Raw genomic sequence first — 26,110 nt, forward strand, 5'->3', positions numbered from 1 at the left:
TGTATATTTCAGTAGCCTTGCTGGGCTTTTTGAAAAATGTCAAAGTCATCATCAACACCGCCATCCTCATCACCACTAATGGCATGTCTTCTCTCAGTGATATTATATTGTACTGAGTTAGAATAGGCTTATGCTTTCTCATTAATCAAAATGCTATTTGGAAAGTTATTTTCAGACTGTCCTGATATCTGTTGTTGATGTAGGCCTATGTTCATTTGTTTTTATTGTATTCCAAACAAAAATAAATGACAAAAAAATGTAAAATTAAGAAAAGTTCTAATTTTCATTGTCTGTGGCGAGACAATAATTCATGTATCACTGTATATATCATCCTCAAAACACACGTCTGCAGTCAAACATGCACACATTCAGTACCAGTCAAAAGATTGGACACACCCCTACTAATTCCAGTTATTTTCTTTATTTTCCTTAAGACATCAAAACTATGAAATAACACAAATGGAATCATGTAGTAACCAAAAAAGTATTAAACAAATCAAAATATATTTATATTTATATCAAAAAATATTTGATATATTTCAAAGTAGCCAACCTTTGCCTTGATGACAGCTTTGCACACTATTGGCATTCTCTCAACCAACTTCATGAGGTACTCACCTGGAATGCATTTCAATTAACAGGTGTGCCTTGTTAAAAGTTCATTTGTGGAATTTCTTTCCTTCTTAATGCGTTTGAGCCAATCAGTTGTGTTGTGACAAGGTAGGGGTGGTGTACAGAAGATAGCCCTATTTGGTAAAATACCAAGTCCATATTATGACAAGAACAGCTCAAATAAGCAAAGAGAAACGACAGTCCATCTTTACTTTAAGACATGACGGTCAGTCAATCCGGAAAATTTTAAGAACTTTGATTTTTTTTTCCAGTGCAGTCGCAAAAACCACCAAGCACTATGATGAAACTGGCTCTCATGAGGACCGCCACAGGATAGGAAGACCCCTGGTTACTTCTGCTGCAGAGGATAAAATCATTAGTTACCAGCCTCAGAAATTGCAGCCTAAATAAATGGTTCACAGAGTTCAAGTAACAGACACATCTCAACGTCAACACTTCAGAGGAGACAGCGTGAATCAGGCATTCATGGTCGAATTGCTGCAAAGAAACCTCTACTAAAGGACACCAATAAGAAGAAAATACTTGCTTATGCCAAGAAACACGAGCAATGGACATTAGAATGATGGAAATCTGTCCTTTGGTATGATGAGTCCAAATTTGAGATTTTTGGTTCCAACTGCCGTGTCTTTGTGAGACAAAGAGTAGGTGAATGGATGATCTCCGCATGTGTGGTTCCCACCGTGAAGCATGGAGGAGGAGGTGTGATGGTGCTTTGCTGGTGACACAGTCAGTGATTTATTTAGAATTCAAGGCACACTTAACCCAGTATGGTTACCACAGCATTCTGCAGCGATACGCCATCCCATCTAGTTTGCGCTTAGTGGGACTATCATTAGTTTTCAACAGGACAATCAATGACCAACACACCTCCAGGCTGTGTAAGGGCTATTTGACCAATAAGGAGAGTGATTGAGTGCTGCATCAGATGACCTGGCCTCCACAATCACCCGACTTCAACCACATTGAGATGGTTTGGGATGAGTTGGACTGCAGAGTGAAGGAAAAGCAGCCAACAGGTGCTCAGCATATGTGGGAACTCCTTCAAGGCTGTGGGAAAAGCATTCCAAGTGAAGCTAGTTGAGAGAATGCAAAGAGTGTGCAAAGTTGTCAAAGGCAAAGGGTGGCTACGTTTTTGGTTATTACATGATTTGGTTGCAAGTTCAAATCCCCGAGCTGACAAGGTACAAATCTGTCGTTCTGCCCCTGAACAGGCAGTTAACCCACTGTTCCTAGGCTGTCATTGAAAATAAGAATGGCTTCTTAACTGACTTGCCTCGTTAAATTAAGGTAAAATAAAATAAATGATTCCATGTGTGTTATTTCATAGTTTTGATGTCTTAAAAATAAAGAAAACCCTTGAATGAGTAGGTGTGTCCAACTTGTGACCGGTACTCTACGCACACACACACACACGCACACACACATACACACACGCACACACACACTTCTGACATATCTCCTTCCCACAACAGAAGATGAATGTTATCACTGTTCTGAGTTACAAAGTATGTCCATGTTTAGTATGCTAGTTAAATTGGGATCTATCCTTGACATTCTGGGATGTGCTCTTCCAAACACAACGTTTGATTGCTCAAAGAGGTGACATTAATGTGAACATGTAATTGGATTTACAAAGACTGTGTTCTGCTCATCTTTTTGGCAGTAATTGTAAGCTAGCTGAGGAACGTGTCTGCCTTTCTCACGTGGTATCACACCATTAGAGGATATAAATAGTATCCTGTGCTATCAAGTGGGTATTCTGTGTGTAATGGCCGCTGGTTTGGATTGCTATTTTTGGTCCCAGTTACTGTGGAAACTGCAGGGCTGTGCCAGCATCCAGCATTTGGAGTTAATTTTACAGATGCTGCTCTAGCTGGGACATATTGGATGGATTCAGGAATGATTTAGTTACAAACATACAGTGTACTGTATGTCTCCACCATTTAGCTGCTTGAGTTAAACACTGGAGTTACAGAGAGTTTCAATAGAAAAAAACACATTGATAGTAGTCAGTTAGTTGACTGGTTTGTGTCAAGGGGAAGATGTCACAGGGTTGGCCTGATCAACAGAAAAAATTGTTATGTAAATGGTTTTAAAAAGGAAATGGGTTTATGAAGTTTGCTTCAGAATTTAAGTTGATTATTTCCGAGTACACGCATATGTCATCAAACTACTGGCTCCACAAATGTAGCTGAGGGCTGTAACAGAGATCAGGGGCAGCAGGGGAGTGTGTTGAGGGCACTGGCAGACTTACCATTAGGCAGAAGAGGCAATTGCCTAATTTTAAGGGATGTCCTTTTCTTTTTTGCATGGGCTGCATCTCAATACAAAGCCAATGTTGGCCTTCCACATCGGCGGTGGAAGGTGGCTGAGCTACAGCAGTGTTTGTCAGACCAGTAGACATCCCGAAAATTGTTCTTCTCACAAAAATGCTTCACACTAATATGACCCATCTATGGAATGATGAGACTCTCACAAATCCGATATTTGTTTAATCAAATATATGTATATTTTTTATACCTACAAGGATTCTAATATTTAAATCAAATCGGCTAAAAGATCAATAGTATGACCTTCTTAAAACACTTCCATATGTTAGTTTAGTAGAAACACACTGGCCCTTAAGCCAGGTTTAAGTGACTCAAATCCATTTTATTTAGCATATTCTGTTCTTTTTCCTACAGTCTGAACTGCCAAAAAGCACATGAATCATATATTTCAAGCCACATTTCAGGTACAAATCTGATTCCTGCCCATACGACTGAATGGTCAAATCTGATTTATTTGCCCTCAAGTGGTTGACTGTTTGGAATAACTTGTTGCTTGCTGGCTATTCTGTTGACAGTTTGACAAGAACATCTGGTAGCTAACTAGCATGTTAATTGTTTACAAACAAATTAGTGAATGTAGATGTAGATTACTTATGTGGCTAGACAAAAATGACTGTTTTTGAAAGTTGGATCATGCTTTGAGGCTTTAAAAGTGTTCTTACTCTAGAATTTTTTACATTCAAAGCAATTTTGGAAATGTCCATGGCAGGGATTTAGCTTGCTACGTAACTTCTGAGTGATAGGAAGCAAGAGCACCACCACCACCAATCAGCCTACACCACTGCGCACACAACCGTCATTGCTATGACGAGAGTAGCCATGTCAGCAAATGACTGTTGTCCGAACACACAAAATCCAATTTGGTCACTTGTAACATGGACAGTCAGTATCCCAAAACGGATTTGAAAAATAAAACTGATTTGACCATTAAAAACCACTTAAGGATCGGTGTCCCGCTAACGTAAACTCACCCCATTCCGTACAAATGTGCGTAACCGCAACATTCAAAGAGGCTACAAAGAAAACTAATGGGACTGTAGTGACTGTGTTGACTTCAAAATCGGGGGTGTGAACTCGGTTTCTATTCAAGCGTAATGGCTCTATATTATTGGGGAAAAGTTGAAAAAACGGACCCTCCATTACATCTAGACGTGTCATGTCGTAACGTACAGCACGCATAAAGCAACTATTTCTGTCTTACAATCTCTCTCCACCAGGTGTAGCACTTCTCTCATCCTTTAAAAACAAGAAATGGACAGCTGTTTGACATAGAAACACTGGATTTGAGCTGTTAATTTTTTGTTGAATTAATTAGGAAATTAGGAAAAATATTAATAACATTCCACCCATGCCACTAGAGGGTGATTTGGTCATTTGACTGCAGGAAAGGGCTGACATCACTGATGTGTCAGGTTTTACAACATCAAATCAAATGTTATTGGTCACATACACATGTTTAGCAGATGTTAATGCGAGTGTAACGAAATGCTTGTGCTTCTAGTTCTGACAGTGCAGTAATATCTAACAAGTAATCTAACAATTTCACAACAACTACTGTACCTAATACACACGAATCTAAAGGGATGTAATAAGAACATGTACATGTAAATATATGGATGAGCGATGACCGAGCGGCATAGGCAAGATACAGTATATTCATATGAGATGAGTAATGTAAGATATGAAAGTGGCAATATTTAAAGTGACTACTGATCCATTATGGATATGAAAGGAGAAGACAATCCAAGCCACCCTGACTCAGGCCAGGCCTTGGTCTGGGGTTCTGGGGTTCTGGGAACCCGGGACACCTGTGATTGCCTCATAGATGACAGAAAACACACACTCTCTCTCTTTCTCTCATACACAGACACATACAGTACATTCACAAAGTATTTAGACCCCTTTTCCACATTTTGTTACATTAAAGCTTTATTCTAAAATTGATTAAATAAAACATTTTCCTCATCAATTTACACACAATACCCCATAATGACAAAGTGAAAAAGTGTTTTGAGAATTGTTTGCTAATTTCTTAAAAATACAAAACAGAAATACCTTATTTACATAAGTATTCAGACCCTTTGCTATGAGACTCGAAATTGAGCTGTTTCCATTGATCATCCTTGAGATGTTTCTACAACTTGATTGGAGTCCACCTGTGGTAAATTCAATTGATTGGACATAATTTGGAAAGGCACACACCTGTCAATAGTTGACAGTGCATGTCAGAGCAAAAACCAAGCCATGAGGTCAAAGGAATTGTCTGTAGAGCTCCGAGACAGGATTGTGTCAAGACACAGATCTGGGGAAGGGTACCAAAACATTTCTGCAGCATTGAAGGTCCCCAAGAACACGTTGACCTCCATCATTCTTAAATGGAAGAAGATTGGAACCACCAGGACTCTTCCTAGAGCTGGCCGCCTGGCCAAACTGAACCATTTGGGGAGAAGGGCCTTGGTCAAGGAGGTGACCAAGAACCTGATGGTAACTCTGACAGAGCTCCAGAGTTCCTCTGTGTAGATGGGAAAACCTTCCAGAAGGACAACCATCTCTCCAGCACTCCACCAATTAGGCCTTTATGGTAGAGTGGCCATATGGAAGCCACTCCTCAGTAAAAGGTACATGACAGCCCACTTGAAGATTGCCAAAAGGCACCTAAAGACTCTCAGATCATGAGAAACAAGATTCTCTGGTCTGATGAAACCAAGATTGAACTCTTTGGCCTGAATGCCAAGCGTCACATCTGGAGGAAACCTGGAACCATCCCTATGGTGAAGCATGGTGGTGGCAGCATCATGCTGTGGGGATGTTTAAAAATTAACAAAGCAAAGTACAGGGAGATCCTTGATCAAAACCTGCTCCAGAGTGCTCAGGACCTCAGACTGGACAACAACCCTAAGCACACAGCTAAGACAATACAGGAGTGGCTTTGGGACAAATCTCTGAATGTCCTTAAATGGCCTAGCCAGAGAACATCTCTGGAGAGACCTGAAAATAGCTGTGCAGCAATGCTCCCCATCCAACCGAACAGAGCTTGAGAGAATCTGCAGAGAAGAGTGGGAGAAACTACAGAAACCCCAAATATCAAATTAAAATCAAATGTATTTATATAGCCCTTCTTATATCAGCTGATATCTCAAAGTGCAGAAACACAGCCTAAAAGCCCAAACAACAATCAATGCAGGTGTAGAAGCACGGTGGCTAGGAAAAACTCCTTAGAAAGGCCAAAACCTAGGAAGAAACCTAGAGAGGAACCAGGCTATGAGTGGTGGCCAGTCCTCTTCTGGCTGTGCCGGGTGGAGAATTTAACAGAACATGGCCAAGATGTTCAAATGTTCATAAATGACCAGCATGGTCAAATATAATAATCACAGTAGTTGTCGAGGGTGCAGCAAGTCAGCACCTTAGGAGTAAATGTCAGTTGGCTTTTCATAGCCAATCATTAAGAGTATCTCTACCGCTCCTGCTGTCTCTAGAGAGTTGAAAACAGCAGGTCTGGAACAGGTAGCACGTCCGGTGAACAGGTCAGGGTTCTATAGCCGCAGGCAGAACAGTTGAAACTGGAGCAGCAGCACGGCTAGGTGGACTGGGGACAGCAAGGAGTCATCATGCCAGGTAGTCCTGAGGCATGGTCCTAGGGCTCAGGTCCTCCGAGAGAGAGAAAGAAAGAGAGAAAGAGAGAATTAGAGAGAGCATACTTAAATTCACACAGGACACCGGATAAGATAAGGATGAGTCAGATAGAACAAACTAACCCTAGCCCCCCGACACATAAACTACTGCAGCATAAATGCAGGTGTGCCAAGCTTGTAGCGTCATACCCAAGAAGACTCAAGGTTGTAATCGCTGCCAAAGGTGCTTCAAGAAAGTACTGAGTAAAGGGTCTGAATACTTATGTATAATTGTTGTTTTTAATTTTTTATAAATTAGCCACAAAAAAAATCAAAATCAATTTTTGCTTTGTCATTATGGGGTATTGTGTCTAGATTGATGAGGGGGAAAAAACTATTTAATCCATTTTAGAGTAAAGCTTTCACCCAGCAACATGCACTGTATGCACGCACACACACTCGTACTCTTATTGAAATTATCCCAGTACAATAATCTCTGGATAATTTCTAAGAGGCTTTGCCTGAGTTCCATTAGAGACTAGTTAACACAGGGACATGGAGAGTAATTAAGGTTAGTTTCTTTCAAGATCTTAGTGCAAGTGTTTCAGGACTCAGGAGAAGTGTCTAACGTTCCCATAAAAATGCACTCTGCTGAAAGGCAAACTCAACTCAGTGCTTTTAACTGAGTTTTGAAAAAGGATAATTAGCAAAGACCATTTGCAGTCTATGGACTAAGCCAGGGATTGAACTCCCAACCTTCCAATTTCAAAGCAGACACTCTTACTACAAGGCCACTGAGTTTGTTAGCAAAAGGAAAAAGCAAGCAACAAAATCTGATGACAGCAATTACTTTAAAATGTAGCCACCTTATTGTAAACAGAGAAAAAAATAGGCAAAGTAACCTGGTGACGGTTGGTTTACGCCTCTAGAGGGCGTTCTTGTCACAGTGAATCTCCCTCTCTGTGTATCTCTCCACTTATCATCAGTACCAGGGAGAGACTTGAGGGCCCCACTACCTCTCCAGTCTTCCTCATCGTCTCCTGGTCTCCTGTAGCGACATGGCCTCTCTGCGCCAACCAGAAGGATCCTAGTGCATAGAGATTTATGGCAGCACGTTCTGACTCACTGCTTGGGACTCCCTCGCTCCTCTCAAGACATTCGAAGGGGGACACTTGACCCCTGCCCCACCCCCTCTCCAACAATAACCCATCTGCTTAGGTGACATGTGTGCGCAAGCCACATGGAATGCTCATCACTCTCTCCATCATCACGATGTAGCATTTATAAGTCATGAGTCAAGGGAGACATCTGCTAAAGGAGCTTGGTTTACAAGCTCTCACAGTCTCCCTTTTGCCATTTTCATCTGTCTGGGTGTCGGTAGGTAGATCCTCTTGTCTGATCCCTCTCTTGCTCCTTTGGGCTTGTCTCATTATATTATTACATAAACACCTCTCTTATTCCTGTGGTGCCCCCGTCTCTCTCTGTTCCCCTCATCTCCCTACATGGCACCTCTCTCTCTACTCCTCTCTCCCTCACCTTAGACGTTTATTTATTTCCTAACATTTTACTTATTCTAAGATGATTCATTTTCTAAGCTCTCCGCTGCCGTGACACATTTATATTTCTCTCCAGGAATTGATGATGGATCAGCTTTGCTGGGTATACAAGGATCTTTCCAGGTTCACAGCCTTCTTTTCACTGCCTGATGTGTGGGAGAATAAAACATTGACAAAGGTTGACACGTTCTCTATGCATTCACCAATGCTGGGATTCTAGGTTCCAGATGTCTGGTGTAAAAGAGATTCAACAGAGGGGGTAAAGTGCGGACTGGGTGGAAGGATGAAACAACCAGGACTTCAATGAGCTGTATTAGCCACTTAACACAGAGTTCTGAGAGGAGGATGCTGCTGGGACCAGAGAGACTAGCAACACAATATAGAACAAACAATCCAGCTGCAATAGTCTGATGCGGCTGTTGGCCATTTCAGTAGACAATGTTTTAACATTCACTTTCCCTTCGCTCCCTTTTCCTATCAAAATATGTAATACTTTGTGGAGGGGGAGAATTTGGGTACATCTCATGTAGCTCTGTTGTTCAGTGGGATGGATGACATCATTGTGGTGTTGATAAATGAAGGACAGGATCATTGCACTTAATTTGTCAGCTTCAACCTTGGTGAAGGTCCAAGCCTGTGGTTCTGGTCTGAGTTACTATGGTAATCACTATCACCTGTAGGTTTGCACATTCACCCAGCACACACACACATGCACACACACACATGATTAATTAAGCAATAAGGCCCGAGGGGATGTGGTATATGGCCAATATACCACGGCTAAGGGCTGTTCTAATGCACGACGCAACGCAGAGTGCCTGGATACAGCCCTTAGCCATGGCATATTGGCCATATACCACAAACCCCAGATGCACCTTATTGCTATTATAAACTGGTTACAAACGTAATTAGAACAGTAAAAATAAATGTCTTGTCATACCCGTGGTATACGGTCTCATATACCACCCACGGCTTTCAGACAATCAGCATTCAGGGCTCGAACCACCCAGTTTATAATAATGAGTATAGCCTATTTCAAATATTAATGAATAAGATTTTGGTACAGTAGCCATTATGTATCAAAATGTATTGCAGGGACATCTCATCAGCATGTAACTCCCATACACCACAGCCATTAGGCTATGCATGAGAATGTTGACCAAATTCACTGTTGGAGAAGAGAGGAGTCACTGATGCAGTTTGATACTGGGGAGGATTGTGTGGCTTTGGTAGGGATTTCAGGGGTGATGGTGTAGAATGGAAATGGTCTCAGATAGGCTTGGCATAGCACTTTGATAGTCTCTAAACTGTCATTTCTTCTGGGCTTGAGCCAAACAAGTCCTTTATCCACCTGAACACACAAAGTCCAACCTGTTTATCTTTAGGCTAAATAACATGTGTGCCCTTTTAATGAAATAAGCCTATTACATAGTCATCTCATGAAATCAAACCTATTGGCACATAAAACGCTGCAAGTTCTGGAATGACTGCACTAAAAGACCCAGCATGTTGCCTGTAACGAAATGATAGAGCATCTGCCTTCTTGAACATTCTTTTCTGGGAACAAACACAGTGTGTTTTAATTTGTCTCTTATTGAGCTGAGCGTGTGGGTGGGAAGGGATCACATGGCAATAAAATATATAAAAATGGCACAGGGATATTAATTTTGCTTCCCTGGTGACTGCTGACTTAACTGAATAGTCAATATTTGGTTATTAGTACACTATATAGCAAAGCTATAGAAAGCAATGAGAAAAGTAACACAATGTTGCTAGTGAACCTTAAAAGCTGGTTCTCCTACTTCAATAACCAATGTACTGTTTTCTTACCCTGATCACAGCTGACCCATAGTCTATAGATGCGGGCATCACATCGATCCACCAGGTAGGCTACAAAGTGCGCCTCATAAAGAGTCATCTGTGCCAGTGGGGCCGCTCATCACTTGGAATAATGGGCCTACATTATCAGAGTGTCAGTCTTTCCCGCGCACACGCTTCACAAAGCAAGGCGATCAAAGCAGTGCAAGCGGAAAAGCCACCTGTTTTCTCACCAGCGCCTCTACCAGGGATGGGAGTTGAAGACTAGATGGATAGGTCGTTTTGCTAACACCAGCCTCTCTACCTCCATGTTCTCCATGTAGTCAAGTGGGTCGCAAATTACAAAATGGGGTTATGAAATGTGTTCTTTTAGGAGTTTATCAACACTGAATTTGGTTTAGACTAGTTTAGACAGCCGGGAAGAACTATTGGATATAAGAGAGACGTCAACTTACCAACATTACGACCAGGAATACGACTTTCCCGAAGAGGATCCTCTGTTTGGACCACCACCTAGGACAATGGATCTAATCCCAGAAGCCGACCCAAAACAACGGCACCGCAGAGGGGCAGACGGAGCTGCCTCCTGGTCAGGCTCCGAAGACGTGCACATCGCCCACCGCTCCAGAGTATACTACTTGCCAATGCCCAGTCTCTTGACAACAAGGTAGACGAAATTCGAGCAAGAGTGGCCTTCCAGAGAGACAGAGATTGTAACATCCTCTGTTTCACCGAAACATGGCTCTCTCGGGATAGGTTGTCTAAATCAGTTAAGCCACCGGGTTTCTCCATGCATCGCGCCGACAGAAATAAGCACCTCTCTGGGAAGAGGAAGGGCGGGGGTGTATGCTTCATGATTAATGACTCATGGTGTAATCATATACACGAACTCAAGTCCTTCTGCTCACCTGACCTAGAATTCCTTACAATCAAATGCAGGCCATATTACTTCCCAAGGGAATTCTCATCAGTTATCATCACAGCTGTGTACATTCCCCCTCAAGCAGACACCAAAACGGCCCTCAAGGAACTTCACTCTATATAAACTGGAAACAATATATCCTGAGGCTGCCTTTATTGTAGCTGGGGATTTTAACAAAGCAAATTTGAGAACAAGGATACCTAAATTCTATCAGCATATTGATTGCTGCACGCCTCCAACTCAATCATCAAGTTTGCAGACGACACAACAGTAGTGGGCTTGATTACCAACAATGACGAGACACTCAGGTTGTTTTCCTGACACCACACTCTCTCACTCAACATCAACAAAACAAAGGAGATGATCGTGGACTTCAGGAAAGCAGAGGGAGAGGGAGTACCCCCCTATCCACATCGAAGGGACAGCAGTGGAGAAGCTGGAAAGTTTTAAGTTCCTAAGCGTACACATCACAGACAAACTGAAATGGTCCAGCCAAACAGACAGTGTGGTGAAGAAGGCGCAACAATGCCTCTTCAACCTCAGGAGGCTGAAAACATTTGTCTTGTCACTCAAAACGCTGACAAACTTTTACAGACAAACTTTTTTGAATCCCACCGTACCTTCTCCGCTCTGCAATCTGGTTTTTGAGCTGGTCACTGGTGCACCTCAGCCATGCTCAAGGTACTAAACGATATCATAACCGACATCGATAAAAGACAGTACTGTGCAGCCATCTTCATCGACCTGGCCAAGGCTTTCGACTCTGTCAATTACCGTATTCTTATTGGCAGACTCAACAGCCTTGGTTTCTCAAATGACTGCCTCGCGTGGTTCACCAAATACTTATCAGACAGAGTTCAGTGGGTCAAATCAGAGGGCCTGTTGTCCAGACCTCTGGCAGTCTCTATGGGGGTGCCACAGGGTTCAATTCTTGGGCAGACTCTTTTCTCTGTACATATCAACGATGTCGCTCTTGATTCCCTGATCCACCTCTACGCAGACTACACCATTCTGTATACATCTGGCTCTTCTTTGTACACTGTGTTAACTAACATCCAAATGAGCTTCAATGCCATACAACACTCCTTCCGCGGCCTCAAACTGCTCTTAAACGCTAGTAAAACCAAATGCATGCTTTTCAACCATTCGCTGCCCGCAACCGCCTGACTAGCATCACTACTCTGGACGGTTCTGACTTAGAATATGTGGACAACTACAAACACCTAGGTGTCTGGCTAGACTGTAAACTCTCCTTCCAGACTCATATTAAACATCTCCAATCCCAAAATAAATCTAGAATCGGCTTCCTATTTCGCAACAAAGCCAACTCACGCCGCCAAACATACCCTCGTAAAACTGACTATCCTACTGATCCTCAACTTCGGCGATGTCATTTACAAAATAGCTTCCAATACTCTACTCAGCAAACTGAATGCAGTCTAACACAGTGTCATCTATTTTGTCACCAAAGCCCCTTATACCACCCACTCAACGACGCCACTCAAACAAATGCCTCAAAACACAGGGGAACTAACCAGTCCCGAATAACACACGTACACGAACAACCGTGACTTACAGGCGTGTACACGAGTACACATAAAACAATCCCGCACACCCAGCAGGCGGGCCGGCTGGATAATAAAGCCCAACTAATTAACCTAACTAAACACAGGTGTAACTAATAAACAGACAAGGAGGGGGAGAAAAAGATCAGTGGCAGCTAGTAGGCCAGTGACGCCGTCTACCGAGCGCCACCCGAACAGGAAGGGGAGCCACCTTCGGTAGGAGTCGTGACAGTACAGGCTCCCGCAGCGCGCTGACACCGGCCTCGACGGCGACCTGGAGGAGGATGGAGGCGATGGAAATCCCTCAACATTGAGAGGTCCCCCACCGGTACCCAGCACCTCTCCTCTGGACCGTACCCCTCCCAGTCCACGAGGTACTGCAGGCCCCTCACCCAGCGTCTCAAGTCCAGAATGGCCCGTATCGTGTACGCCGGGGACCCCTCAATGTACCTCCGGCACCTCACCGTCCTGCAGGGGACCAGCTACCACCGGCCTGAGGAGAGACACAGGAAACGAGGGGTTAATACGATAATAGGAAGGGAGTTGTAATCGATAACACACCTCGTTTATTCTCCTCAGGACTTTGAAGGGCCCTACACACTGCGGCTCCAGTTTCCGGCAGGGCAAGCGGAGGGGTAGGTTTCGGGTCGAGAGCCAGACCCTGTCCCCCGGTACAAACACGGGGGCCTCACTGTGGTGGCGGTCAGCACTCCTCTTCTGCCGTTCACTGGCTTGTTTGAGGGATTCCTGGACGGCCCTCCAGGTCTCCTTGGAGCGCTGCACCCACTCCTCCACCATAGGAGCCTCGGTCTGACTCGGATGCCAAGGTGCCAGGACCGGCTAGTAGCCCAACACACACTGGAACAGAGATAGGTTAGTCGAGGAGTGACGGAGTGAATTTTGGGCCAACTCCGCCCATGGGATGTACCTAGACCACTCGCTGGGCCGGTCCTGGCAATACGACCGCAGAAACCTACCCACCTCCTGGTTCACTCTCTCCACCTGCCCATTACTCTCGAGGTGATAACCGGAGGTCAGGCTGACCGAGACCCCCAGACGCTCCATGAACGCCCTCCATACCCAGGATGTGAACTGGGGACCCCGATCAGAGACGATGTCCTCCGGCACCCCGTAGTGCCGAACAGGAAGAGACATAAACCCTAACGTCCCTAGCCAAGGTGGGCCACCAATACTTCTCCCGGAGGCCCCGCACTGTCCTCGCCACCCCAGGGTGACCCGAGGAGGGTAGGGTGTGAGCCCACCGAATCAGTTGGTCCCGAACACCAAGCGGCACGTACTTACGCCCAGCCGGACACTGAGGAGGCGCAGGCTCCGATCGTAACACCCACTCGATGTCCGAGTCCACCTCCCATAACACTGGTGCCATCAGCCTCATGGCGGGAAGGATGGGAGTAGACTCGGTAGACCGATCCTCCGTGTCAGTGCGTCAGCCTTTACGTTCTGGGAGCCTGGTCTATACGACAGAGTAAACCGGAATCGGGTCAAGAACTTGGCCCACCTTGCCTGACGTGGATTCAGTCTCCTAGCTGCCTGAATATACTCCAGATTCTGGTGGTCGGTCCAGATGAGAAAGGGTGCTTAGCCCCCTCAAGCCAGTGTCTCCACACCCTCAGGGCCTTGACCACCGCTAACAACTCCCGGTCCCCCACATCATAGTTACACTCCGCTGGACTGACCTTCTTTAATAGAAAGCGCAGGGGCGGAGTTTTGGTGGCGTACCCGAGCGCTGTGATAGCACGGCACCCACCCCAGCGTCGGACGCGTCCACCTCCACTATGAATGCTAGAGAGGGGTCCGGGTGCGCCAACACGGGTGCATCCGTGAACAGCGCCTTCAACCTATTGAAGGCTCTATCCGCCTCTGCTGACCACCGCAAACGCACCCCCCTTCAGCAGTGAGGTAATGGGGGCCGCTACCTGGCCAGGACCATGGGTAAACCTCCGGGAGTAATTGACAAACCCCCAAAACCGCTGCACCTCCTTCACCGTGGTAGGAGTCGGCCAATTACGCATGGCCTTAATGAGGTCACACTCCATCACCACCCCCGAGGTGGAAATGCGATAACCCAGGAAGGAGACGGCTCATTTGGAGAACACACACTTCTCAGCCTTGACGTATAGGTCATGCTCCAGCAGTCTACCAAGCACCTTGCGTACCAGAGACACATGCGCGGCACGGGTAGTGGAATAGATCAGAATATCATTGATATAAACAACCACGCCCTGCCCATGCAGGTCCCTGAGAATCTCGTCTACAACGGATTGTAAGACGGCTCAAGCATTCTTTAACCCATACGGCATGACGAGGTACTCATAATGGCCCGATGTGGTACTAAACGCGGTTTTCCACTCGTCTCCATCCCGAATACGCACCAGACTATATGCGCTCCTGAGATCCAGTTTTGTGAAGAACTGTGCTCCGTGAAATGATTCCACCGCTGTAGCAATGAGAGGTAGTGGGTAACTAAATCCCACTGTGATGGCATTTAGACCACTATAATCAATGCAAGGATGCAGACCTCCCTCCTTTTTCTTCACAAAAAAGAAACTCGGGGAGACGGGTGAGATGGAGGGCCGAATGTACCCCTGTCCCAGAGACTCCATGACATATGTCTCCATAGCCAATGTCTCCTCCTGGGACAATAGGTACACATGACTCTTGGGAAGTGCAGCGTTTACCTGGATATCTATCGCACAATCCCCTCCCGGTCGATGAGGTGGTAATTTAGTCGCTCTCTCTTTACTGAAAGCGATTGCCAAATCGGCATATTCGGGGGGGGGATGCGCACCGTGAAACCCTGGTCTGGACTCTCCACCGACGTAGCACCGATGGAAACTCCCAGACACCTTGCAGAATACTCCTCTGACCACCCCTCGAGAACCCCCTGTCTCCAAGGAATCTTGGGATTGTGACTAGCCAGTCAGGGAATCCCCAGCACCACTGGAAACGCAGGCGAGTCGATAATTAAGAGACTTATACGCTCCCTATGATTCCCCTGCGTCACCATGTCCAGTGGAACCGTGGACTCCCGGACCAACCCTGACCCTAATGGCCAGCTATCTAGGGAGTGCACGAGGAAGGGAGAATCTATCGGCAAGAGCGGAACACCCAGCTTGATGGCGAGTCCGTGATCCATAAAGTTCCCAGCTGCATCTGAATCGACTTGCGCCTTATGCTGGGAAGAGGGGCAAAAAATCAAGGAGACTACACCGGTAGGGCCCTATCATTCCATCCAGACCCAGCGGCCAAGGTCCGGAACTCCAAGGCATAATCCTGGGCGCTCCTCTTCTCCTGCCTAAGTTGGAACAGACGATCTCCCGGGTAGTGCTCCTTCACTGAGTCTGGGCCATTCCAGACCGCGTTTGCCCACTCCAGAGCACGACCCGTCAGGCAGGAGACGAGGACACTCACCCTCTCCGCTCCCGCGGGAGTGGGCCTCACAGTCGCCAAGTACAGTTCTAGTTGGAGTAAGAACCCCTGACACCCCAACGCCGCTCCATCATAATCCCTCGGGAGCGCAAGACAGAGAGCTCTGGAGCCGGGGGATGGGGAAAGAGGAGAAGGGGGATCCTGGGCTGGGGAAACCAAAGGTGGAGAGAGGAGACCACTCCTCTCCCATCGGTCCATTCTCTCCATCATCTGGTCCATCGCGGATCCGATCCGATGGAGGACGGTGGTGTGGTGGAGGACACGTTCCTCCATTGATGGGAGGGGGTTGGCAGCTGCTCCTGCTGACTCCATTCAATAGGTGCGGGATTCTGTAAAGCCCGGGGTGTAGTGGAGGAAGAAGTCAGATGCAGGAAACAGAGTTCAGAGTAGCACTAGTTCTAAATTCATCACACAGGTGAAAACAACGCCACTCAAACAAATGCCCCAAAACACAGGGGAACTAAACAGTCCTGAATAACTCACGTACACTAACAACCATGACTTACAGGCGGTACACGAGTACACATAAAACAATCCCGCACACCCAGCAGGCGGGCCGGCTGGATAATAAAGCCCAACTAATTAACCTAACTAAACACAGGTGTAACTAATAAACAGACAAGGAGGGGGAGAAAAAGATCAGTGGCAGCTAGTAGGCCGGTGACGACGACCGCCGAGCGCCACCCGAACAGGAAGGGGAGCCACCTTCGGTAGGAGTCGTGACACCCACTGGCTCCAGATCATCTATAAGTCCATGCTAGGTAAAGCTCTGCCTTATCTCAGCTCACTGGTCACGATAACAACACCCACCCGTAGCACGTGTTCCAGCAGGTATATCTCACTGGTCATCCCCAAAGCCAACACCTCCTTGATCAATGACTGGAACGAATTTCAAAAATTGCTGAAGCAGGAGACTTATATTTCCCTCACTAACTTGAAACATCAGCTATCTGAGCAGCTAACCAATCTCTGCAGCTGTGCATAGCTCATCTGTAAATAGCCCAGCCAATCTACCTACCTCATCCCCATATTGTTTTTATTTACTTTTCTGCTCTTTTGCACACAAGTATTTCTACTTGCACATCAACATCTGCTCATCTATCACTCCAGTGTTAATTTGCTAAATTGTAATTACTTCGCCACTATGGCCTATTTATTGCCTTACCTCTTCACGCCATTTGCACACACTGTATATAGACTTTCTTTTTTTCTATTGTGTTATTGACTGTACGCTTGTTTATTCCATCTGTAACTCTGTGTTGTTGTTTGTGTCGCACTGCTTTTGCTTGATCTTGGCCAGGTCGCAGTTGTAAATGAGAACTTGTTCTCAACTAGCTTACCTGGTTAAATAAAGGTGAAATAAAAAAATAAAACTAATAAAAGATGCATAATTGACAGCATCCTGTCGGGCTGGTACGGCAACTGCACCTCCCTCAGCCGCAATGCTCTCTAGAGGGTGTTGCGGTCTGAACAACGCAAACTACCTGCCTTCCATGACACCTACAGCACCCGATGTCACAGGAAGGCCAAAATGATCAAAGGACAACAACCACCCTAGCCACTGCCTGTTCACACCGCGACCATCCAGAATGCGAGGTCAGTACAGATGCATCAAAGCTGTGACCAAGAGACAGAAACTGTTTTTCAGTCTCAAGGCCATCAGACTGCTAAACAGCAATCACTAACTCAAAGAGGCTGCTGCCTACATTGAGACTCAATCACTGGCCACTAATAAATAGATAATTTGTCACTTTAACAATACCACTTTAAATAATGCCACTTTAATATTGTCTACATATCTTACATTACTCATATCATACTGTATTTTATACCATCTATTGCACCTTGCCTGGGCCGCTCGGGACATCTGTATATGTACATATTCTCATTCAGCCTGAGCAGATGTGTGTATTAGTTAGTTGTTGGGGAATTGTTAGATTACTTGTTAGATATTACTTCACGGTCGGAACTACAAGCACAAGCATTTCGCTACACTCCCATTACCATCTGCTAACCATGTGTATGTGACCAATAACATTTGATTTGATTTGAAGAAAGGAGTTCCAATGCGCAGGTCGCCAATGCTCGCCTCCGCTAGTCGCTATCCATGGTGCTGAATGTTTTCATTCGGAGAGTCAGCACTCTGTCAATATTGAGTGAAAGAGAGAGAGAGCGGCCATGTGGTCGCGCATTGACTTCGCTTTTTTACATTCCGTGGGCGCTTGGGGATTTATGTAACGTTTTATTATGTGGGCTTATAGGGTTGTGTTGGGCCACTTGTTGAATGTGAGTAGGTTTGGATACTCCAATAGAAAACCAGGCGCAACAGTAACCTATGCATTTTGTAGAATAATAAAGTCAGACATTTTTTAATCTAGCCTATAGGCTCTCATATCACGCATGCACAAACTAGATGCAAACCCTGGAGGAACGTATCTTTTGGACAGAATGCGTTGGATCTCAATCATCTCGAGGACAATGATTCTCTCTCAACATTCTACAATATACAGAGATATGGTGATTGAACATTTTTAGAAACTCTACAGACTCAGTGCTGTACATTTTTATTGAGGGAATAATCGAAATGTAAGCGCACGTTTTTTGGAAGGGGAAAAGAACCCAACGTTGCCTACATTTGAAACCTTCCATACTTTTCCTATTTTATCTGTGTGCACCTCCCCCCCACGCTACACCTGCTGTTGGATTGATTCTACGCCACAGCCAGAGAGGCGAGAGCTAAACCACAGTGAGCACCACTCCCACCTGTAAGAGTTTCTCCGCCCCGGGGGCTTGAAGATGAAGAAGCAAAATGTGCGGACCCTGTCTCTTATCCTCTGCATGTTCTCCTACCTGCTGGTGGGCGCTGCTGTGTTCGACGCACTGGAATCCGAGACGGAGAGCGCCCGCCGACGCATCCTTGAGCTGAAGCGCACTGAGATGAAGAAGAAGTACCGCTTCTCCGAGGACGACTACCGGGAGATCGAGCGGGTGGTGCTGCAAGCGGATCCCCACCGCGCCGGGAGACAGTGGAAATTCGCCGGGTCTTTTTACTTTGCCATCACGGTCATCACCACCATTGGCAAGTTTTGCTAGCTTCCCTTAGGCTACTTTTGTCATGGCTGAGTTTAAGTGTTACAGGTGTCAGGAAATGGTTTTATAATACAGTGTTCTACAGTGTTCTGCAGTGTTCTGCATCGGCAAGTAGGCTACTGTACAGAAGAGTCAGCCATTTGCCTATTGTAAAGTCTAATTTAATACATTGCACATCTATACCGAATATCGTAGTATGTTATTCCTTATTCTCGGCATCCCTTAACCATTGGCTTCAACAGCATCATTATGAGTCTGCAATAACACACAGTAAAGAGTAACGGTGTTCCTCTGGGTGGCCATCTATCTCCACAGGCTATGGCCATGCAGCTCCAGGCACAGATTCAGGGAAGGTCTTTTGCATGTTCTATGCCGTGCTGGGCATCCCACTCACCCTGGTCATGTTCCAGAGCCTGGGCGAGAGGATGAACACATTTGTCTGCTATCTCCTGCGCAGGGTCAAGCAGTGCCTAGGGTTACGGAGGACTGAGGTGTCCATGGAGAACATGGTCTTGGTGGGCTTCCTGTCCTGCATCGGCACCCTGTGTGTTGGGGCAGCAGCCTTCTCCCACTATGAGGCCTGGACCTTCTTCCATGCCTACTACTACTGCTTTATCACGCTCACCACCATTGGGTTTGGGGACTTTGTGGCCCTGCAGAAGAAGGAGGACCTCCAGGAGAAGACACCCTATGTGGCCTTCAGCTTCATGTACATCCTGGTTGGACTGACAGTGATAGGAGCCTTCCTCAACCTGGTAGTGCTGCGCTTCCTCACCATGAACACAGAGGACGAGAGGAGGGACGCCCAGGAGAGGGCCTCCATCAAGAGGAAGAGGGGCCTGCTGACCATGGGGCTCCATGGAGGAGGAGGAGGAGGACCAGGGCAGGGCAGAGGAGTGTTTAGGGTCAGGGAGAGGGACAGGATGGGGCAGAGCCGCAGTCACATCAATCTCTCCCTGCCCATGGAGGAGGGCACTAGCCGCACCAACCTCATCTCCTCCCCAGCAGAGGAGCAGGAGGATAGGGACAGGGACAGGGGTGCCCCCTGCAGGCAGATGCTGCATTTACAGCTGCATGGCACTGGCAGACGAAGGCCAGAGTCTCCCCTGGGCTCCTTGTGTTCCTGTATGTGCTACCGTCTGGAGGTGTGTGAGAGCCCCCTGCCTTCCCACAGGGAGCACTCTGGGTGCAACATTAACTCGGTCTACTGCAACTCCATCTCTTACAGGATCCAGAGCTGGAGCCCCAGAGACAACACAGGACTCTCGTCCCCAGGGAGCACACTCTCGCTTGGGCACAACTTCAGGGAGTACCCCTGCTGCCGGAGGAAGTCAGTGTAGCACCACATGGGACAGAATCTTTGTTTGTAACGGTTGGATTAATAAAGTATTTTATACATATTTTTATACACTACATAGGCAAGGTGTTGTAGTACACTGTAGATGCACACACTCGATTATAAATAAATTGGTGTAAAGTTTTGGCAGAGGCAAGAGAATCTGTTTTATAACAGGAATTTTAGAACCTATTTTCCCTAATGAAATGATTACAATGCTGTATTTATACAGGATGAATTTAAGTTGTTTTTGCATTATAGCCGCCCGCTGGAGATGTATCTTGTGAATCAATTCACTTATTATTGTAATACTCTGTGAGTTGTTTGTTTTCTCCCCAATATTTTTTTCCTCCTAGATAGTTTATTATTATTATCTGCATTATAGATTTTTTTTGCATGCAAGTAAGAGTGGAGATGCATGATTGAGATGATACACATGGCATGATAATTATATTAACAAAAATGTAATAATGCAAATGACTATCACTATAGATATTTGGGTATTATGATTGTTTTTTAAGTACACACACACACACACACATACACAAGTAAAGCAGGTCCTCAGCGTGATGGTTGCTGCGGATTCTGTGGAAAGTACTTCATATTGCATGCCTTTAATGGAATTCTGTTTTAATGAGGAGATTAATAGATAGGAACGTGAATATGGTAGCAATGGCCTTTAATTAACCATATCAATGACATATATAAATCATCATATTACTTGTCCTTATGGCAGGAGGTTAAAAACAACCCTGCATACATTTCCCTGTACTAATGCACAACACATGAACAGAGACAGTTTGCCTTCTATGTATTGATTTACATTTTATGGATGTAGCACATGCCTGACATGTAGCAAGACCTTTCAGAAATATGTAAGCCTATTTATTTCCATGCTCCATGGGCCTTTAAACCATATTATGTATTCAAGGTGAGACAAATCTTGTTTTTCTTGCAACTGTCATTGAACTTTATATCAGGTTTGGTTTTTAATCTTGGGAAGCCCTGTCTTGATGTTGACAAAATATTCTAACATATTTTAAGAATTTAACTAGGGAAGTCAGTTCTTATTTTACATTTGACGGCCTACCCCGGCCAAACCCGGATGACACTGGGCCAATTGTGCGCCGCCCTATAGGACTCCCAATCACGTCTGGATGTGATACAGCCTGGATAAGATGAGAAGAAATCATAAACAAAATGAAAAGAATGCATATTTTCGATGTTTTTCCCCCAATCCCTTAACATTTCTATATAATAAACTCTACAACTAGCTGTCTATCTCTAATAGAGATAACATGCTCCCAGAACCAACACTGAGACCATTTGACTGCTTGAAGGTCATGTGTAGTTTCACACACACACACACACACACACACACACACACACACACACACACACACACACACACACACACACACACACACACACACACACACACACAATGGTCAAACAGTTTATCATGGCTCAAAAAAAATACATTTAAATGTGACTAACAAGAAAACTGATTCCCATTTGTGCTGAATAAGACGCTCTGTGCATGAAGTCAATTACCAGATGCTATTGATTCTCTCACTTCACAGAAAAAGTTAGGATAAAAGAGAGTCAGAAAGAGATCATCTCAATGAGATATTTTAGAAAGATACTGTATTAATGGCCTTGATGATTTATTGGCTTGAGGGCTGTGCATATACTGTAGATTTGGAAAGTATTCAGACACCTGGATTTTATCCACATTTTGTTGTTACATCCTTATTTTAAAATGGGTTTAAAAAAATCCCTTATCAATCTATACATAATACCCCATAATGACAAAGCAAAAACAGGTTTAGACATTTTTGAAAATGTGTATATACACTGCTCAAAAAAATAAAGGGAACACTAAAATAACACATCCTAGATCTGAATGAATGAAATATTCTTATTCTTCTTACATAGTTGAATGTGCTGACAACAAAATCACACACAAATTATCAATGGAAATCAAATTGATCAACCCATGGAGGTCTGGATTTGGAGTCACACTCAAAATTAAAGTGGAAAACCACACTACAGGCTGATCCAACTTGTATGTGATGTCCTTAAAACAAGTCAAAATGAGGCTCAGTAGTGTGTGTGGCCTCCGTGTGCCTGTATGACCTCCCTACAATGCCTGGGCATGCTCCTGATGAGGTGGCGGATGGTCTCCTGAGGGATCTCCTCCCAGACCTGGACTAAAGCATCCACCAACTCCTGGACAGTCTGTGGTGCAACGTGGCGTTGGTGGATGGAGCGAGACATGATGTCCCAGATGTGCTCAATTGGATTCAGGTCTGGGGAACGGGCGGGCCAGTCCATAACATCAATGCCTTCCTCTTGCAGGAACTGCTGACACACTCCAGCCACATGAGGTCTATTGTCTTGCATTAGGAGGAACCCAGGGCCAACTGCACCAACATATGGTCTCACAAGGGGTCTGAGGATCTCATCTCGGTACCTAATGGCAGTCAGGCTACCTCTGGCGAGCACATGGAGGGCTGTGCAGCCCCCCAAAGAAATGCCACCCCACACCATGACTGACCCACCGCCAAACCGGTCTGGAGGATGTTGCAGGCAGCAGAACGTTCTCCACAGCATCTCCAGACTCTGTCACGTCTGTCACATGTGCTCAGTGTGAACCTGCTTTTATCTGTGAAGAGCACAGGGCGCCAGTGGCGACTTTGCCAATCTTGGTGTTCTCTGGCAAATGCCAAACGTCCTGCACGGTGTTGGGCTGTAAGCAAGACCACCACCTGTGGACGTCAGGCCCTCATACCACCCTCATGGAGTCTGTTTCTGACCGTTTGAGCAGACACATGCACATTTGTGGCCTGCTGGAGGTCATTTTGCAGCGCTCTGGCAGTGCTCCTCCTGCTCCTCCTTGCACAAACGCGGAGGTAGCGGTCCTGCTGCTGGGTTCTTGCCCTCCTACGGCCTCCTGCACGTCTCCTGATGTACTGGCCTGTCTCCTGGTAGCGCCTCCATGCACTGGACACTACGCTGACAGACACAGTAAACCTTCTTGCCACGGCTCGCATTGATGTGCCATCCTGGATGAGCTGCACTACCTGACCCACTTGTGTGGGTTGTAGACTCCGTCTCATGCTACCACTAGAGTGAAAGCACCGCCAGCATTCAAAAGTGACCAAAACATCAGCCAGGAAGCATAGGAACTGAGAAGTGGTCTGTGGTTACCACCTGCAGAACCACTCCTTTATTGGGGGTGTCTTGCTAATTGCCTATAATTTCCACCTGTTGTCTATTCCATTTGCACAACAGCATGTGAAATTTATTGTCAATCAGTGTTGCTTCCTAAGTGGACAGTTTGATTTCACAGAAGTGTGATTGACTTGGAGTTACATTGTGTTGTTTAAGTGTTCTCTTTATTTTTTTGAGCAGTGTAAATAGCATTTACATAAGTATTCAGACCCATTATTCAGTACTTTGCACTTACAGATTCCAGTATTCTTTGGTATGACGCTAGAAGTTTGGCACACCTGTATTTGGGGAGTTTCTCCCATTCTTCTCTGCAGATCCTCTCAAGCTCTGTCAGGTTGGATGGGGAGCATTGCTGCACAGCTATTTTCAGGTCTCTCCAGAGATGTTTGATCAGGTAAAAGTCTGGGCTCTGGCTGGGCCACTCAAGGACATTCAGAGACATGTCCCAAAGCCACTCCTGCATTGTCTTGGCTGTGTGCTTAGGGTCGTTGTCCTGTTGGAAGGTGAATCTTCACCCCAGTCTGCTATTCTGAGCGCTCTGGAGCAGGTTTTCATCAAGGATCTTTCTGTACTTTGCTCCCTTCATCTTTCCCTCGATCCTAACTCCATTCATCTTTCCCTTGATCCTGACTAGTCTCTGCCACTGAAAAACATCCCCACTGCATGATACTGCCACCACCATGCTTCACCGTACGGATGGTACCAGGTTTCCTCCAGACGTGATGCTTGGTATTCAGGCCAAAAGTTACAGAAGTCTTAGATTCATCAGACCAGAGAATCTTGTTTCTCATGGTCTGAGTCTCTGGAGCTCTGTCAGAGTGACCATCAGGTTCTTGGTCACCTCCCTGACCAAGGCCCTTCTCCCCCGATAGCTCAGTTAGTCTACGAAGAGTCTTGGTGGTTCCAATCTTCTTCCATTTGAGAATGATGTAGGCCACTGTGTTCTTGGGGACCTTCAATGCTGCAGATATTTTTTGGTACCCTTCCCCTGATCTGTGCCTCGACACAATCTGTCTCGGAGCTCTACGGACAAATCCTTCGACCTCAGGGCTTGGTTTTTGTACACTATCAACTGTTAGACCTTATATAGACCGGTGTGTGCCTTTCCAAATCATGTTGAGTTTACCACAGGTTGACTCTAATCAAGTTGTAGAAACATCAAGGATGATCAATGGAAACAGATTGCACCTGAGCTCAATTTCGAGTCTCATAGCAAAGAGTCTTAATACTTATGCAAATAAGGTATTTCTGTTTTTTATTTTTAATACATTTGCAAAAAATTCAAAAAATTTTTTTTTGCTTTGTCATTATGGTATATTGTGTGTAGATTGATGAGGGGAATTTTTTTTTACAAATGTAACTAATGCTGTAATGTAACAAAATGTGGAAAAAGTGAAAGGGTATGGAAACTTTCAGAATGCACTGTTTAGTACCTTCAGAAAGTATTCACACCCCTTGACTTTTCCCACGTTTTGTTATGTTACAAAGTGGGATTAAAATGGATTTAATTTACATTTATAAATATATATATTTTTTAAATAATAAAACACAAATATGTCTTGATTAGATAAGTATTCAAGCCCCTGAGTCAATATATGTTAGAACCACCTTTGGCAGCGATTACAGCTGTGAGTCTCTGGGTAAGTCTAAGAGCTTTCCACACATGGATTGTGCAACATTTGCCCATTATTATTTTCCAAATTCTTCAAGCCCTGGTTGTGGATCATTGCTAGACATCCATTTTCAGGTCTTGCCATAGTTTTGACTTAAATCTGCTTCAGTCACTCAGGAACATTCACTGTCTTCTTGGTAAGCAACTCCAGTGTAGATTTGGCCTTGTGTTTTAGGTTATTGTCCTGCTTAAAAGGTGAATTAATCTCCCAGTGTCTGGTGGAAAGCAGACTGAACCAGGTTTTCCTCTAGGATTTTGCCTGTGCTTGGCTCCATTCTGTTTCTTTATCATGAAAAGTTCCCCAGTCCTCAACGATTACAATCATACCCATAACATGATGCAGCCACCACTATGCTTGAAAATATAGAAACTGGTACATTGTGTTGCATTGGATTTTCTCCAAACATAACACCTTGTATTCAGGGCAAAAAGTGAATTGCTTGTGAGAGCAATTACAAGATTGTTATAATACTTTTATTCCATCAAATGGTTGTTTTATGCAACAGAAGAGGGTTCTTATAACTATATTGTGTCTGTGTGAACTGAAAGTGGGCCTCTGGGAGATTTAACACTGACAGGAGATTTACGATGTCTTTGGGTAATACGCATTCCAGAGCATGAGTTAATGTTTCTGTTTTATAAGGTATCAGAGAGAGATGACTCCAGGACCAGAACCTGGTTTATACACAATAACAACAGTTTTTACAGCAGATATTGTCTGCTTTGAATTATAAGTATCTTTCATTCAAATCTTAACCCTGTGACCCATTCCATACATAAGTTGTTTGTCATGTAGACTGAAGGGGATGTATCTTGGCTATAAAAGACCTTTGTACATTTGTCTCAGGGCTCTCAACAAATCATCTGAGGGTGATTCGTTGTCCAGCCAT

At 45.1% G+C, this 26,110-nt stretch overlaps 1 protein-coding gene and 1 pseudogene across 1 annotated transcript; one reads left to right on the plus strand and one right to left on the minus strand.

Moving 5' to 3' along the window:
- LOC109869758 (opioid growth factor receptor-like) overlaps window positions 1-14,492 on the minus strand; it is a 39,299-nt pseudogene extending 24,807 nt beyond the window's left edge.
- A 3,539-nt stretch (window positions 14,493-18,031) lies between these two features.
- Window positions 18,032-21,644, plus strand: LOC109869760 (potassium channel subfamily K member 9-like). The gene is made up of 2 exons (XM_020460020.2): window positions 18,032-18,964; window positions 19,291-21,644. The coding sequence occupies exons 1-2, from the start codon at window positions 18,682-18,684 to the stop codon at window positions 20,313-20,315; spliced, it is 1,308 nt and encodes a 435-aa protein (XP_020315609.1). The 5' UTR covers window positions 18,032-18,681; the 3' UTR covers window positions 20,316-21,644.
- Window positions 21,645-26,110: the final 4,466 nt, after the last annotated feature.

This window comes from Oncorhynchus kisutch, linkage group LG24 (genome assembly GCF_002021735.2).
Source record: "Oncorhynchus kisutch isolate 150728-3 linkage group LG24, Okis_V2, whole genome shotgun sequence".
In the NCBI taxonomy this organism is placed as follows: domain Eukaryota; kingdom Metazoa; phylum Chordata; class Actinopteri; order Salmoniformes; family Salmonidae; genus Oncorhynchus; species Oncorhynchus kisutch.